Source organism: Tetrahymena thermophila (assembly GCF_000189635.1).
Source record: "Tetrahymena thermophila SB210 genomic scaffold scf_8254475, whole genome shotgun sequence".
Classification (NCBI taxonomy): Eukaryota; Ciliophora; class Oligohymenophorea; order Hymenostomatida; family Tetrahymenidae; genus Tetrahymena; species Tetrahymena thermophila.
The window spans coordinates 228,913-246,157 of NW_002476250.1; the positions used below are offsets into that span (position 1 = coordinate 228,913).

The window sequence follows — 17,245 nt, forward strand, 5'->3', positions numbered from 1 at the left end:
ATTTTTAATTGGATACACAGAAAGTGGATATTAATATCAAATTATGAGATTTTATAAATAAAATATAAATATTATAGATGATATTTGAAATTTAGAACTTTTTGTTATAATCACTGTTAAAATTGAATTGATTGCATTTGATAAAATCAAAAATTAATAAATAAAAGCTTTTGATGGTTATTTATCATCACAAAAACTTCAAACAAATTTAAAGTAAAAAAAGAATTTGCAATTTTTTATATTAAATTAAATTACAAACTATTTAGAGGAAGATAAGATTTATATTACTTGTAAAGTAAATTATAAACAATAATAGTATTAGGAAGACATAAAAAACAATAATTCCTGCTTAAACAACAGTGTAAAAATTTAGCAAGCAGACAAACAAATAGGCTTCCTAGATCTTCATTTTAGTTTTAATTTTAAATTATAAATAAATCAAAAAAATAATTAAATGCTTGCATCAAAAAGAGAATCATCATTATAACCACCATTTACAGCAATAGGAGTATCGAAAATTTTTGAATCATGTGTTCAAAAGTAAGTTATTTAAATAAAAGTATCATTTAAGCAAATATTTATTGTTATTGAAATAGAAATTTTTCATTAAATGATAGTCCTTTTAAATAAGCTTTATTAAACGTAAGTTCGTATGGTAAAACTTGGAATGCTCTTGTGAAGTAATTATTTTTATTGATCTAACATAATTATTGTTGATTTTTAATTGAATTTAAATGTTTTATTGAGCAATCAATGATTTTATTCATGGTAAAATAAAGATGGGTGAAGACTTAGATTGAATCAGATAAAAATGTGTTAATACCACAATTCGGTATGAACTTTATTTAGAAAAATTAGAAAAAGTTAGATATCTTTAATAAATAATAGGTTAAATTAAAGGAAAGTTAATAGAAGGAGCTGATTAAAAATCAGTGGTATTCTCACTGAATGATAGCTTTTTAATTTAAAATAACTTGAAATATAAAGTAATTATTTTAAAAAATTAATTTGTAAGTAACTCAGTGGTAATATGATAAAAAATTAGAATGAATATGATGATTTAACCTTCCCATAAGTTAATATCTAGTATAGCCAAATAGCTAAATTTGTAGAAATGGATAAGACTGTTGTTCAATATATTATTAACTCTATCTTCACAGAAATAATGAGTGTAAAAGCAATTATTATTAAACAGATAAATCTAAATATTTATTTTATTATATTTAGATTTTAGTTAATCAGAAGAAAATCAGTCTTAACTTAGGGTTGCTTGGTATTTTTAAGGTAGATTAATCAAAAAATGTAGTATTTATGCCACAATCTCAAGCTTAGGACTCTGTTATTATAAAGAGATAAGCTATAAGAAGTTTACATTAAATAACTTCTGCTAAACCCTAACGTTTACCTAAATTATTTAAGGACGATGATAGAAGTGAACTTCTTAATTAATCTATAAGGGACCAAGTAATTAATTATTCAACTTGTAAAAATTTTAATGTTTAAAATATTTTTTTTTATCTCATACATAGACTGATCTAAATGATTCTTTCCTCAACAAGACAATGTTAACTTACAAGAAAGCTCAAAGCTAAGATTTTAGTCAAATGAATCTTTCTTTTAATTAATCTTCACTAAATAATATAAATAACAATATGACTTTTAATGTATGACTTCTAAAAAATTTTGAATTAATATTTTAATCAACTTTTATTAAAAAAGGCTTTGAATCAAACAGGATACTCACCTTCTAATCCAAAAATTCATAGACCAGCTCCATTATAAAATAGAAGAAATTTTCGTTTTATGTAAAAAAGCGTCCTTCCAGATGATATAAATAGCGGAATGTCTTTTCATTAACAAAAAATATAAAGCTAAATGAAACATATTTTAAGAGAGCTTACTCCAAAAAAAGAATTAAGTAATTTATTTAGTAAACTAATCATAAAAGTTAATGCTATTTATTATTTAAATTATATAGAGACTGTAGATGAAACAGAATCCCCAACAAGGAGATACATAAAACCTGATATTTCATTAATAAATTAAGATTTGCTTGGGGCAGGCACAGATCCTTTGGCAAGAGAAAGTGACTTTTCAGCTTTAGCATAAAATGCCTCATCTTTAATTAATGCCCACTTTGTAAAGCCATAGGTTGCTAGAATAAGATTTCCACCTGTTTTGGACAGATCATCTAGAACTATCGCTGCTCCAGTCTCAGCTACTATGCTTAATCTTAGTCCTTCATAAAGAATAGGAACAAACTATACATACACAGCAAGATTTTTATATTTAGACTAGGATGATAAATGTGTTAAAACATTAAGGAACAGTAATAATAGTATTTAATTTTAAGCTAACAAAGAATACTTATAACCCACAGCTTCTTTAGAAGAAGAGTTACTCCATTATGTAGATAGAGTTCAACATCCAGAATTAGAAGCTAAGATACGCTCAAAAAAAACTTGTTACGAAAGATACTAACTATATATTCAAGAATAAATCTCAAAAGATCAAGTAGCACCAATGAGGTAATTGAGAAAAGCAAAAAACTAAAGTATAATTTTTTTAAAAAATAAATAGATAGTATTGGGTTGATGCTATATTCGAACTTATTCCTGGTTAATTTGACCTTTTGGATAAAGAGTATATTGGAAAGCTAATTGATAGAATGTTAATAGAAATTAGCTTAGATTATTATAATGCAATTAGAAAATCTATTTTAGATTATGTTTTAATCAACGAAGAAGAAAGATAAAGAGTTGGAATAATGTAAACTTTCTTCCCTATAGTGATATATGGCGATGGATATTATCAAGGTATTTTCTTTTAGAAATTATAATATTTAAATATTTACTAGAAATATCTAACAAAAATTATTAGGAATAGAACCTGATGATGATTGGAAAAATAATTTAATGGCAGCAAAAGATGAATTACTTGATAAAATGGTTATATATAATAGAGCTACTCTACAAATTAGCTTTGAATGGAATACAGAATTTAAGCCTAAAATGAAACTACTTCATATTAGAGAAAAAAACGAGGGTAAATTATAAAATTAATAATTATTTCTAATTTATTTATTTTTTGTAAATAGAATTAGAAACAATAAATAACTTTAGAAGCTAAATGAAGTATTTGAGGGATTAGGCTTTCTAAATTATTAAAAAAGATTGGAATGAATCATTAGTTAGTATTTATAGAAGTATATTACTTGAAATTGAAGATAATGATGAAGAGTCTGAGAAATTTTTTGATTCTACTGCTATTTTACTTAGCAACCTAATTAGATAACACATTACTGAGTAGGTTGATAATTATTGCAATTTTTTCAAAAGATTTGATGTTTATCCTCGTTCACCATAAGAAATTTTAGCTGATGATAAAAGAGATTTTATTCATTCCACTCATTATGATGTTTTTTTGAAAATAATACTTGTTGCTGATGATAATTAAAACGAGATCAAATTCGAAAATGAAATTGCTCAAATAGAAAAAGATCTTATTGATATATTAGAAGATATGATTAGACTTTCTCATAACATCGCAAGGCCAGAGCATTCCTTAGTTAGAAGCGAAAAACATTATCTTTTTAAAATTTAAATTGATGATAGCTCAGATGAAACCTCGAATGATTATCATCTTAAAAGCAATAAAAGAAGTAATTCTAATAATTCCACCGATGAGCTCTATATAAACTCAAAGAGAATGATTGAAAGAATTATTTCAAAAAATCTAGACAAAGTTGAAGAAGTTTTACCTATTTACAATGAGTTTAGCTTCTTGTTAGATCCTATAGACAAATTTGTAATTAAAAAATAAAAAAAATAAAATAATTTTAACATTTTTATCTTTTTATATAAATAGATAAATGAATTTTTAGACTCTACACCAACAAGAGAAGACTACATTAAAAAATTTAAGGAATTTTAATAAATACAACTTAATATTGAATAAAACCTTCCTCCTTTTATCAGAATGAATATGATTCTCGTAGATGGGTGCTAAGTAAAGAGAGAATATGTTAAAATTTGCTCATAAATAATGTAAGAATTTTTTTTTTTTAAATTATTTTATTAATAAAATTTTAAATTTAGGGAAAAGCTTGCTGATAGTATTGGAGAAACAATAAAATAAAAAAGCTTGCAAATGGATGCAGACATTACCAAGCTGCTTTAAAACATATCAAAGAACGTAGATAGTACTTAAACTTTGGTTCATTTAGAATAAGAAATAGAAAGGATTAGAATGAAAGAAGAAAGAAGAATCACATTAGAATATAAAGATTTGTGTGAATGGATGTCATTTTAAATAGGAAAACCTCGTAGAATTGACTAATCTGAATTTTTGAAGTTGTATGGTACTTCTCAAAATGTTTATTAGATGATGGATTAAGTAAATTGCCTTATGAATTTCAAATTTTAAAACTATAATTCCCCTAAATAAAGGTTGACAAAGAAGAAGAAAGAATTAAAGAACAAAGAGAACAAATAGAAGAAAACTTAAGAGTTTAGAAAAATAATTTCTAAAAAAAAATAGAAGAATTTCAAATTAAAATATAAAAACTTAGAGAATATAGCTCACCAATAATGTCAGAAGATGTTAATAGATTAATTTCCGAATATAATACTACATTAAATTAGATGATTGAAGAAAAAGCTTAAATTAATCAAGATGAAGAGCTTTTAGGTATTATTATTATTTATATTTCATAATTAATTTCAAAATTTTATAATCAGGATAAACTTAAACTGAGTTTCCACAATTAGAAGAAGCTTTATAAAACTTAAAACCTTATGATGACCTTTGGTCCTTAGTTGCAAATTTAAATAATAATCTCAATTCATGGTCTAAAGAAGGATCCATTTTCAGATTAGATCCTGAAACTATAGAAAGAGAAACAAAAATGATGTTTTAGACTTCTATGAAATTAAATTTCTTATTTAACCCTCACCTTGCAGTAATTCTTTTAAATTATATATTTGTCCTCTTTTTAAAAATTATTCATATTATAAAGACTGGATCTGCACCTCCTAAGAATTAGACTGGACCTGGCAAACTTATTAGCTAGTTAGTTGAATAAATTAAAGAATTTTAAACCCAAGTACCAATTGTAAGAGCTTTATGCAATCCTGGTTTTAAATAAAGACATTGGGAAGAAATTACAAATGTGGTTGGTTTTGTGATTTCAATTGAAAAAGAATACACTTTAAAAAGATTAGTAGATTTAGAAATTATTGATCACCTTCCTAAATTAGAGGAAATATCTGAAGCAGCTAGCAAAGAATTTGCTATTGAAAAGATACTTATTAAAATGAGAGAAGACTGGGATTAAGTTTAAGTTGAGCTTAAGGGCTGGAAAGATACAGGGACTTATATTGTTTCTGGTAAAAACCTATAAAAATAAAGATATTTTTTTATAAAGAAATAATCATTTTTAAAAATATTTGATTAATTTACTTTATTTTTATTTTTTGAAATGATGTCTTCTTTGCAATAAAAATATTGACTTTATTCAAATTGATATTTAGGTAGCTCGATAGATGAAATGTAATAAATTTTGGATGATTAAATTGTTAAAACATAAACTATGAAGAGTTCCCCCTACGCTAAGATTTTTGAAAAGAAAATTAATGATTGGGAAAGTTGGTTAACATTTACATTTGATTTTTCTGAGTATTGGGTAAAGGTTCAATCAGTTTGGATTTATTTAGAGCCTATCTTTTCTTCACCAGATATTTTAAAAAGACTACCTTATGAAGGTAATTAATTAATTTACTATATTTTCTAAATTTTTGAGATTTATAAGTTGATGGTTTATATTTATAAAAGGTTCTATTTTTAGAGAAGTAGATTAAAATTGGAGAGTTATTATGAAAGATATTCATGATAAATTAAAAGTATTAGAATTCACTAGGAATAGACATTTACTTGAAATTTTAAAAGAATGCAATAATAAATTAGAAATTGTTTAAAAAGGTTTAAATGCTTATCTTGAAGGAAAGAGAGCTTCATTCCCTCGTTTTTATTTCTTATCAAATGATGAATTGCTTGAAATTCTCTCAGAAACTAAAGATCCTTTACGTGTTTAGCCACATCTTAAAAAATGCTTTGAAGGCATATAAAAATTAAATTTCGACTTGAACAAAAAAGTACACGGTATGTACTCTTCCGAAGAGGAATATGTTGAATTCTTAACCTAAGTTGACACAGCCAGTGCTTAAGGTAACGTTGATGAATGGCTTTTGTAAGTTGAAGGTAGTATGATAGAAGCAGTTAAGTATGCAATAGAAAAATCTTTTGAAGATTACTAGAAAATAAAAAGATCTTAATGGGTTTAGGACAGATGTGGATAAAGTGTCTTAAATATGAGTATGACTTACTGGACATACGAAACAGAAAAAGCAATTGGATTAGGACCAAAGGGTATTCAGAAACATCTTGATTATTTAACCTAATCAGTAATGAGAATTTGCGATACTAAAAAATTAAAAATTTTTTATTTATTTAATAGATTGAAGACATTGTATCTTTAGTTAGATAGAATATATCAAAGCTTAATAGATGTACTATTGAAGCTTTAATTGTCCTCGATGTGCATAATTAGGATGTAGTTAGTGCATTAGTTAAGGAAGGAATATCTAAAAAAGAAGAATTCGCTTGGTAATCGTAATTGAGATATTATTGGGAAGAAGCCAATACTGTAGTTAAGATCATAAATGCAGTTGTTGAATATAATTATGAATATTTAGGTAACTCCCCAAGATTAGTTATCACGCCTTTGACAGATAGATGTTACAGAACATTGTGTGGTGCTATACATCTTAATTACGGAGGAGCTCCAGAAGGTCCTGCAGGTAACAAAAAAAAAAAAACAATTATATTTTTTATTGAAAAAATTTAATTTTATAATAGGTACTGGTAAAACTGAAACAGTCAAAGATTTAGCAAAGGCTCTCGCCCGTTAATGTGTAGTATTTAATTGTTCTGATGGTTTGGATTACAAAGCAATGGGTAAATTCTTTAAAGGTTTAGCAAGTAGTGGTGCATGGAGTTGCTTTGATGAGTTTAATCGTATAGACCTTGAAGTGCTTTCTGTCGTTGCTCAATAAATATTAACTATTCAACTAGCCAGAGGTAAAGGTGTTGATAAATTTGTTTTCGAAGACACTTTGATTCCTTTGAAACCTACTTGTAATGTATTTATTACTATGAATCCTGGTTACGCAGGTCGTTCTGAACTCCCAGACAACTTAAAGGCTCTTTTCAGAGCAGTAGCGATGATGGTTCCTGATTATGCCTTAATTGCTGAAATAGTACTTTATTCCTTTGGTTTTTCTGATGCAAGAAACTTGGCAAGAAAGATCGTTACAACTTATAAATTATGTTCAGAGTAATTATCATCTTAAGATCACTACGATTATGGTATGAGAGCAGTCAAATCAGTCTTAACTGCAGCTGGTAACTTAAAAAGAAAATATGTAAATGAAAACGAAAGTGTATTGATGCTTAGAGCTATTAGTGATGTCAACCTAGCAAAATTCTTAGCTTTCGATCTTCCTCTTTTCAAAGGTATAACAAAAGATCTCTTCCCTGGTGTTGAACTTCCAGAAATTGATTACTCAAATATGTTTGAGTGCATAGATGAATCTCTGAGAGAAGAGAATTTGTAAAAGGTTCCATATTTTGTTGAAAAAATTATTTAATTATATGAAATGATTCTTGTAAGACACGGTTTGATGGTTGTTGGACTTCCTTTTTCAGGTAATTAGCGTTTTGAATTTATGTTTAAAATAAATTTCTACTTAAAAATAGGTAAAACATCTGCTATTAAAATACTATAGAAGGCTTTAACAAAATTAAACGAAAGAAAATAAATGGATGAGAACAAGGTATAAATTACAGTTATTAATCCTAAGTCTATCCCAATGAAATTTTTGTATGGTTTTAATGATGAAATTTCTCATGAATGGACTGATGGTATTCTTGCAGTAAAATACAGAGCATTTGCTAAAGCTGAGGATGATGATCGTAAATGGCTCATTTTTGATGGACCAGTTGATGCAGTTTGGATTGAAAATATGAATACAGTACTTGATGATAACAAAAAACTATGTTTAAATAGTGGTGAAATTATCGCAATGTCTAAATCTATGAATTTAATTTTTGAACCTATGGATTTGTAGGCTGCTTCTCCTGCTACTGTAAACTTTAATTTATTTTTCAATAATTATATAAATTAAATGTCTGAACTTTTTTCTTTTAATTTAAAAGGTATCTCGTTGTGGTATGATTTATATGGAACCATCAAGTATGGGATGGTAGCCACTCTATTAAAGTTGGAAGAAGCACTTACCTAAAACATTTAAATAAGAGGACTTTGATGAGCTTGATTTACTGTTTGGATTTATGGTAGATGCAGGTTTGAATTGGATTAGACACAAAGGTGTAGAAGTTTCATCAACTTTAGATTAAAATCTAGTTCTTACTTTAATGAGATTACTAAAGAATTTACTAAAAGATTTTGAAGATGAAAAATTCTATAGTGGTTTTTCAGACTCTAAAATAAAAATGCAAACTATTGACAATAAATTTATGTTTGCTTTTGTTTGGGGTATAGGTGGTTCTCTGACTACTGAATATAGAAAATAGTTTGATGTCTTTGTAAAGAGATTAGCTAATGGAGATATTCCACTTGATAATGATAAAATACCGAGAAAGAAAATGTCACTTCCTGAGCGTGCAAATCTTTATGAGTACTGCTTAGTTAATAAGGTATTAATTAATAATAAATCTAATTTTTCTTTTTAATTATTGAATTTTGAATTTAGGAATCAGTAGGAGGTGGTGGTAAGAAATAAGTTGTAAGTGAATGGGTATTGTGGGTTGATGAAATAAAGAAAGAAGAAATATCAAATAAAATTTAGCCTTAAGAAATATTAATTTAAACAACAGACACTTCTAGATATTCTTATATGATAAATGTAGCAATTCAAGATGAATTCCCTGTTCTTCTTTGCGGTCCTACTGGTACAGGAAAATCTACTTACATAAAGAATATTCTTAATAATCACTTAGATGCTGTTAAATATATAACAATTGAAATTGGTTTTAGTGCTTAGACATCTTGCACATAAACACAAGAAATTATTGATTCTAAGTTGGACAGAATTTCAAAAGGAGTTTATGGGCCAAGAAATAAGAGATTAGTAGTTTTTATTGATGATTTAAATATGCCTGCTAAAGAGTAATGGGGAGCACAACCTCCTATTGAAATTCTTAGATAAAAATTAGATTAAGGTGGTTGGTATGACAATAAAGATAAAGAGAAATAGTTCAAATAAATCATAGATACGTAACTTATTAGTGCTATGGGTCCACCTGGAGGAGGCAGAACTTTCATAACTCCTCGTATTTTAAGACATTTTAGTTTAATTAGTTTAGCTAATTTCGATGATGAAAACCTACACAGAATTTTTGGAACTATTTTAGAATGGTATTTGAAAAAGGGATAATTTGCTGTAGAAGTTTAGAAATTTGCTTCTAAAATAATAACTGGTAAGTTTATAAAAAACATAAATACTCGCAATTTTTTATGCAAACAAAAACAACTAATATTGATTTGTTCATTTTAAAATATAGGTACTCTTGATATATATAAACAGGCTATTTCTGAATTACTCCCAACACCTGCAAAATCACATTATTTGTTTAATTTAAGAGATTTCGCAAAGGTAATTTTTGGTATTTGTATGAGTGATAAAGATAAAGTACAAAATCCTGAACACATAACGAGGTTGTTTGTCCATGAAATATGGAGAGTGTTTGGTGATCGTTTGATTAATGATGGTAATATATTTGTATAATCTAAACATCTTAATTATTAATTTTTTGTATTATTAGATGATAGATTATATCTTCTTGAAGAAATTAGAAAAGTTGTTGCTAGATTCAGTATGAATTTTGATAATATATTTGCTCATTTAGATAAGCCTGATTTAAAGAATAGAGGCTAAAAAGATGGTAAAGTTAATACTGTAGAAGAAATGAGAGGTCTTATATGGACAGATGTTATGAATCCTATGGGTGCACAAAAAAGATATTATGAGGAAGTATTAGATTACGATAGATTATAAAATGCAGTTGAGTAGGGATTATCTAACTATAATATGATGACAGATAAGCCAATGGATTTAGTCTTATTTAATTTTGCTATTGAGCATCTTTTAATCATCTCACGTATCTTGAAAAGTCCTGGAGGAAATGCCTTATTAGTTGGTGTAGGTGGTTCAGGTAGATAAAGTTTAACAAGGCTTGCTGCTTCAATTAGTGACTATAATGTTTGCTAAATAGAAATCTCTAAGCAATACGGAAAAGTTGAATTCCATGAAGATCTTAAAGTAATTATGAGGAGTGCAGGTTCACTTGGAAAACCTACTGTTTTCTTATTTACAGATTCTTAAATTAAGCAAGTAAAAAAATTTATTTAAGTAATTTCAACAAAAAATTCATTCTTTTTTTTTTATACCAGGAATCATTCGTTGAAGATATTAATAGTTTACTTAATACCTTTGAAGTACCAAACTTGTTTGCTCCTGATGAAAAAGCAGATGCCCTCGAAAAAATGAGAGTTGCCACAAAATAAGAAGGAAAATAAAAAGAAGGAACTCCAACATAAATGTATGCATACTTTATAGAAAGAGTAAAGAAAAATCTCCATATCGTACTTTGTTTCTCACCTATTGGTGATGCATTTAGAACTCGTGTTAGAATGTTCCCTTCTCTAGTAAATTGTTGCACTATTGATTGGTTTTAAGAGTGGCCTTAAGATGCCCTGTTGAGTGTTGCTAACAAATTTACTTAAAATATTCCTATGGATAAAAATATTAAAAAAAGTTGCATAGAATTGCTCTAATATTTCCACTAATCAACAATCAACTGGTCAAAAACATTCTTTTCTAAACTGAGAAGGTATTTACTTATTCAACAATAATAAATTTTATTAATTTTAAATGATACTTAATAAAAAGAAAATATTATGTTACTCCTACTTCATATATTGAAATGATCTAAAGCTTTAATAGTCTCCTAGAAGAAAAAAGAAAAAAACTACAGGCTGACTAATTCAAGTATGAAAATGGTTATGAGTAGATTATTTAAACTGAAAAAAATATTGGTAAAATGTAAGAAGATTTAGAAGCTTTGCAGCCTTAGCTCAAGCAAGCAGCTATAGACACTGAAAAAAAAGAATTAGAAGTTACTGAATAGGCTAAAGAAGCCGATAAATTAAAGAAAGTCATTTCAGAAGAAGAAGCAGTAGTTTAAGTTGCTGTTAATGAAGCAAATGAAATTAAAGCAGAATGTGAAAAAGATTTAAAAGAGGCTTTACCAGCTTTGTAAGCAGCAGAAGATGCCTTGAGAGTTTTAGATAGAAAAGATATCGATCAGTTAAAGGCAATGAAAAATCCTCCCCTGCCTGTAAAAACAGTTATGTAAGCTCTGTGCCTTATTTTATATCCTAATCCTTCAGAAAAAAAGAAAAACAATGAAACATTAAGAATCGAAATTGACTGGTGGGCTGCTTCTTTAAAGCTGCTAAACAACACTGGTTTACTTTAAACACTTGTGCAATTTGATAGAGATAATGTTGAAGAAGGAATTATAGTTAATCTTGGAAAATTCTTGAAAGACCCAGCAAATGAAAGAAACCTCGATATAAGTGTAGTCTAAAATGCTTCTACTGCTTGTAAGTGTATTATTATGTGGATCAATGGTATTTATAGCTATTATTTTGTTTACAAGAAAGGTAAATAATTAGTTTAAGATTACAAGTATTTTATTAATTTACATTTTAAATAAAATATAAAGTTAAACCAAAAAAAATTGCTTTGAGATAAGCTGAAGAAAAGGTAGGTGGTTTAAATGCTACTCTTTCTAAAAAGTAAAAAGAACTAAAAGAAGCAAATGATAAAGTTCAAAGACTTAATGATGAATTGACCTTTACTCAAAATAATAAAATAAGACTTTAGTAGAGGTATCAGGAGTGCTAGTTACAATTAGAACGTGCTACCTAGCTAATTGAATCATTAGGTGGTGAGAAGGGAAGATGGAAAGAATTAGGTAATTAAATAAAACATATAGATTATTAATTAAATAAAAATATTATAAAATATAGCTGAATAATTAAAATCTGAATATGATAAGCTTACTGGTGATGTTCTTATTTCATCAGGTGTAATAGCATATTTAGGAGCCTTCACTTCTGCATTCAGGTAAGAAATTATTACTGAATGGACTAAGCTTTCAAAAGAGAGAAATATACCCTCAAGTGAAAATTTCAGCTTAAGCCATGTGCTAGGTGATCCTGTTAAGATAAGATCGTGGAATTTAGATGGTTTACCAAGCGATAACTTCTCTATAGATAATGGTATAGTTATTTTTAAGGCAAGAAGATGGCCATTGTGTATTGATCCTTAAAATCAAGCAAACAAATGGATTAAGAAGATGGAACAACAAAAAGGCCTTTACATTATAAAACTAAGTGACAGTGATTACTTGAGAACCTTAGAAAATGCTATATAATTTGGAAAACCTGTCTTACTTGAAAATGTAGGTGAGGATCTAGATCCTTCACTATCTCCTATCCTTCTAAAATAAACTTTTGTTAAAGGTAACTCTGTTTTCTTAAAACTTGGTGATCAAACTCTTGAATATTCTAAGGATTTCCGCTTTTATATCACTACCAAATTGAGAAACCCTCATTATCTGCCTGAAATTTCAACTAAAGTTACTTTGATTAACTTCATGATTACTTATGAAGGTCTTAATGATTAATTACTTGGTATTTTGGTCAAGAAGGAGCGTCCTGACTTAGAAGAGGAAAAAGAAAGACTTATTATTGAAGGTGCTTAAAATAAAGCTCAATTATTTGAAATTGAAGAAAAAATTTTATAGGTTCTTTCCAGTGATAAAAATATCCTAACAGATGAAGAAGCTATTAAGGTTTTGACAGCTTCAAAAGAAAAATCCAACGAAATCAATGAAAAATAAGCAAATGCTGAAATTACTGAAAAAAGTATTGATGCTGCTCGTCAGGAGTATCAAGAAGTTTCTTAAGAAGGTAAAAACTACATTAATTTATTAATTTTTTAATATTTAAATCTTTATTTTTTTTAATTAAAGCCTCCCATTTGTTCTTTGCCATCTCAGATCTAGTGAGCATAGATCCTATGTATTAGTATTCTTTGGTTTACTATATTGACTTGTTCTCTCAATCAATTCTGAAGTCAGAAAAATCAGCTAATGTAGCTGTAAGACTTGACAATTTAAAAACATATTTCTTATATTCGCTATATTCAAACATTTGCCGTTCACTATTCGAAAAAGATAAATTGCTACTTTCATTCGTATTATGCGAGCGTTTATTAGAATTTAAAGGCTAAATATTAAATGATCATTTTAGATTCTTGTTGACAGGAGGTCTAGCTGTAAGCGAAAAACTTCCTGATTTACCCATTGACTGCTAGTGGTTGTCTAACAAAAGCTGGGGTGAAATAAATAGGTAAATTAATATTCTCAAAACCACTTAAAAAATTTTTAATATAATAAAAATATTAGATTGAGTGCTCTACCAAATTTTGAAGAATTTTACATGACATTCTATGACTACAGCAAATAATGGAAAGATATATATGACTCTCCTGAACCACATAAAAAGCCATTACCTAAGGATATTGCTAGTAAGTTTGACTCATTCCATAGACTTCTTATACTAAGAACTTTAAGACCAGATAAAATGATACCTGCTATTATGGATTTCATTACAGAGAGACTAGGTAAAAAGTTTATAGAACCTCCTCCATTTGATCTAGCTGCCACTTATTTAGATTCAACATGCTTTACTCCACTTATTTTTATTTTATCTCCTGGTTCTGATCCTTTTGCATCTTTAAATAGTTTTTCAGAGCAAAAGAAGAAAAATATAACAGCTATTTCTTTAGGTTAAGGATAAGGTAAATTTTAGATTTTTACTTATATTATTTAAATTAAAATTTAATTAAAGGGCCTGCTGCACAAAAAATGATCTAAGATGGTCAAAAGTCAGGTAATTGGGTTGTTCTGTAGAATTGTCACTTAGCTGTCAGCTGGATGCCTACTTTAGAAAAAATTATTGAAGAATTCAACACAGGCAATACTGATCCTGATTTTAGATTATGGTTGACTTCTTATCCCTCTGAGAAATTCCCAACTGCTATACTTTAAGGTGGTGTTAAAATGACTACTGAAGCTCCTAAGGGTCTCAAATCTAATCTTTTGGGTAGTTATTTAACGGATCCTATTTCAAGAGAAGATTTCTTTAACAGTTGCTAAAATTCAAGAGCATTTAAAAATTTACTATTTGGGCTTTGCTTCTTCCATGCGGTAATTCAAGAAAGAAGAAAATATGGTCCTCTTGGTTGGAATATTCCTTATGAATTCAATGAATCTGATTTACGTATCAGTGTGAGATAGCTATAAATGTTCTTATTAGAATGTCCAAGTAAATATAAATAATAAATTAAATTATTCTTTTATATAAAATTAATAAATTTTATTTATCATAGATAACAGTTCTATTCCTTTTGCAGCACTTAAGTATTTAACTTCTGAATGCAATTATGGTGGTAGAGTTACTGATGATAAAGACAGAAGATTAATTACGACACTATTAGGTGATTATTACAATTTGAAAGTGATTGAAGATCCATTATATAAAGTAATTATTTATCTATTATTTTAATTGGCATTAAAAATCAAATAAAATTAAAGTTTGCTCCCGATCCAAACTATAGAATTCCAGATAATGATTCTTATGAAGGAGCCTTACAGTTTATAAAAGATCTTCCTATATATACAAAACCCGAAGTTTTTGGCTTCCACTCTAATGCAGATATTACCAAAGATATAAATGAAACAACTCTATTCTTAGATTCTCTTTTGTTATGCTCTAGTGAAGGAGGATCATCTGAAGGTAGTTCTCATGATGATACTTTGAAGAAGCTGATAGAATCAATTATGGGTGATTTCCCAAAAGAATTTGATGTGGAATAAGCAATTATAAAATATCCTGTAAACTACAACGAATCCATGAACACAGTGCTTACTCAAGAATTAAATCGTTTCAATAAGCTAATTTCAATTATTCGTTCTTCACTTAAAGATATTAATTTAGCATTATAAGGTACTTGTTATTCATTTAAATATATTTACATAATTTTAATAATTTTTTAATTAGGTAAAATTCTCTTAAGTCAAAGCTTAGAAAGGGCATGTAAATAAATTATTGATGGCAAAGTACCTCAGCTCTGGATGGAAAAATCGTATCCATCCTTAAAACCATTAGGTGCTTATGTTAATGATTTGAGAATGAGATTAAAATTCTTTTAGGATTGGATAGATAATGGAGCACCAGTAAACTTTTGGATTTCTGGATTTTACTTCACTCAATCTTTCCTTACAGGTGTTCTTTAAAATTTCGCAAGAAAGTATGTAATTCCTATCGATGAGATTGAGTTTGACTTTAAAGTAAATTTTAACTTAACTAGAATATGAATTTAATTCAGCTTACATATTTTTACATTAATATAGGTTATGCATAAGTCAGAAGAAGTTAAGCCAGAAGATGGTGCTTATGTATTTGGTCTTTTCATAGAAGGTTCAAAGTGGAATCCTATACAAATGGAGTTGGATGAATCTGATCCAAAAGTAAATCATACATTTTTAATTATCATTATTAATTTTCTTATTAAATAGGTTTTATTTGTTTAATGTCCTACTCTCCTTCTTAAGCCATCCCAATCAAAAAAATTAAGCAATTTCCCTCATTATAACTCTCCTGTATATAAAACATCAGCAAGAAGAGGAACTCTTTCTACAACGGGTCACTCAACAAATTTCGTAATGTGGATTAGACTACCAAGCTCTAGACCTGAAAAGCATTGGATTAAGAGAGGTGTAGCATTATTGACACAATTGGATGATTGAGAAAAAAACTTAAATAATTATAAAAAATTTACTAAGAATTACTATAAAATGTTTAAATTTGTAAATAAATAAATATATTGTAAGTATCGAACATTTTTAAGTATTTTGAATATTTTCATTAATAAATAAAAATACGCAATTGCAAAGTATGTACAATATGGAAAAAAATAGTTATTATATTTATCTTTAAAATTTAACTTTAATTTAGTTTTTTGGGTAACCTTTAAACATGATTAAATTGAATCTATAATTATATTTATTTAAAAATAAAGAAAAAAATAATTTGGGGAAGTATGTATCATTTTTTTATATCATAGAATTATTATAAAATCACTTGAAAACTAATAGCTTGAAGTAAGAAATAATTATTTTCCTTATGAAAGCAATAAAAACCAATTTCCTTAAATATGAATCTTATTCATATGAAAATCATCTAATAATCATTTCTAGAGACTGAAGAAAGGAATTTGTTTATTTTTAAATATCAATTAATTATTTGCTTAAGCTGGAATAAAAATATAAATATCAGGATTTACTTTTTATTTAAGGGGATCACTAAAAAAGTTTACAATGTATGAATTTGAATAGATTAATTCTTTTATAAAAAACAGTGACTTACTTAATTTTAGTATGACGAAAATAAATAAGTCATTAAAATTGATTAAATTCATCTTTAAATACCAAAGTAAAAGAATAATTTTTTAGTAGCAAAAATAATTCAATCTTTAATTTACATGTACATTTTGAATCCATAGACTTTAACTCTTAAATTACGTATTAATTTGATATTTAATGAATATTTAAATCTTTATTTAGGTTTGATTGATTTTGATTATTTAGTTTATTATTTACTATTCGAAAAATCAAAACAAATTTTGAAGTAATTAAGATCGTAATTAATAATTTATTTTTCAAATTCATTGCTTTAAATCTATGTAAATTAATTTAATTATTTTTTTAACATAATTCAATTTAAATCATAAACATGAAAAAAATAACTTTACAATTATTTTACTTTTCTCGTGCTAAAATATTTATTTAGTTTAATAAATAAAATTTATGAAAAAAATTCAATCATTTTATAAAAATTTAATTAAGTATACTTTTATAAATTTATAATATACTTTTGAATAATACGAATATTGAATAATCAATTCATGACAAGATATATTACTATTCAATCATTTATTTAAAATGCCCATGTTTTGTTACAATAATTTAA

The 17,245-nt window shown here is 27.0% G+C and overlaps 1 protein-coding gene across 1 annotated transcript; it reads left to right on the forward strand. All coding sequences in view use genetic code 6, as the record gives it.

Annotated features, from left to right (window-relative positions):
* Positions 1-454: 454 nt before the first annotated feature.
* On the forward strand, positions 455-16,023 carry TTHERM_00420340 (dynein heavy chain; the record flags this gene model as incomplete). The annotated part of the gene is made up of 38 exons (XM_001033289.2): positions 455-540; positions 597-680; positions 780-832; positions 889-986; positions 1,046-1,171; positions 1,228-1,464; positions 1,530-1,664; positions 1,720-1,918; positions 1,979-2,528; positions 2,581-2,816; positions 2,881-3,045; positions 3,098-3,807; positions 3,868-4,046; positions 4,098-4,395; positions 4,449-4,689; positions 4,740-4,960; positions 5,018-5,387; positions 5,532-5,762; positions 5,833-6,461; positions 6,515-6,857; positions 6,916-7,764; positions 7,816-8,204; positions 8,275-8,775; positions 8,832-9,558; positions 9,643-9,849; positions 9,904-10,472; positions 10,532-10,971; positions 11,031-11,806; positions 11,869-12,120; positions 12,176-13,120; positions 13,183-13,561; positions 13,618-14,012; positions 14,063-14,539; positions 14,604-14,755; positions 14,809-15,220; positions 15,275-15,564; positions 15,628-15,744; positions 15,793-16,023. 38 exons carry the CDS (start codon positions 455-457, stop codon positions 16,021-16,023), a joined length of 13,299 nt encoding a protein of 4,432 aa, XP_001033289.2.
* Positions 16,024-17,245: the final 1,222 nt, after the last annotated feature.